This window comes from Charadrius vociferus, unplaced genomic scaffold (genome assembly GCF_000708025.1).
Source record: "Charadrius vociferus isolate BGI_N301 unplaced genomic scaffold, ASM70802v2 scaffold650, whole genome shotgun sequence".
In the NCBI taxonomy this organism is placed as follows: Eukaryota; Metazoa; Chordata; class Aves; order Charadriiformes; family Charadriidae; genus Charadrius; species Charadrius vociferus.
The window spans coordinates 8,718-9,104 of NW_009646736.1; the positions used below are offsets into that span (position 1 = coordinate 8,718).

Below are 387 nucleotides of genomic sequence, written 5' to 3' on the forward strand. Positions count from 1 at the left end.
ATTTAGGGGTGAAGGCAGGCGAAGATGTAGAAACGTATTTTAACGGGGAAATAAAATAGCCCTTCGGGGAGCCATTATGTTTATATATATTATTATATTTACCGGCTAAAATACGTTTCTGCATCTCCGCCTATAGCCATAAAACGAATCCCTTCTCTCCCATCGACGGAGAAGCGGATACCCTAAACCCTGGACTGCATAAATTCGGTCACAGAAACGAGGCCCTTATATTTCCGCACACGGCCGCGGAACAGCGCCCGCCGCCCTCGAAGCACCCCCCTAAGGCACACAAACGAAACCGCGAGGGCTCAGGCTCGCAGGAGAGACTCTCTCCGGCGTTTCCCCCCCCGGCCGGCCCCCGGCGGCCGGCTCCGCGCAGAGCGGCGG

General features: G+C 55.6%; 1 protein-coding gene across 1 annotated transcript in view; it reads left to right on the forward strand.

Moving 5' to 3' along the window:
* Positions 1 to 387, forward strand: part of MRPS22 (mitochondrial ribosomal protein S22) — a 183,311-nt gene that overhangs the window by 5,642 nt on the left and 177,282 nt on the right. Inside the window, exon 3 of the mRNA XM_009890130.1 lies at positions 137 to 312. Within this exon, the coding sequence (XP_009888432.1) occupies positions 137 to 312 (176 nt within the window). The remainder of the gene's footprint in view (positions 1 to 136; positions 313 to 387) is intronic.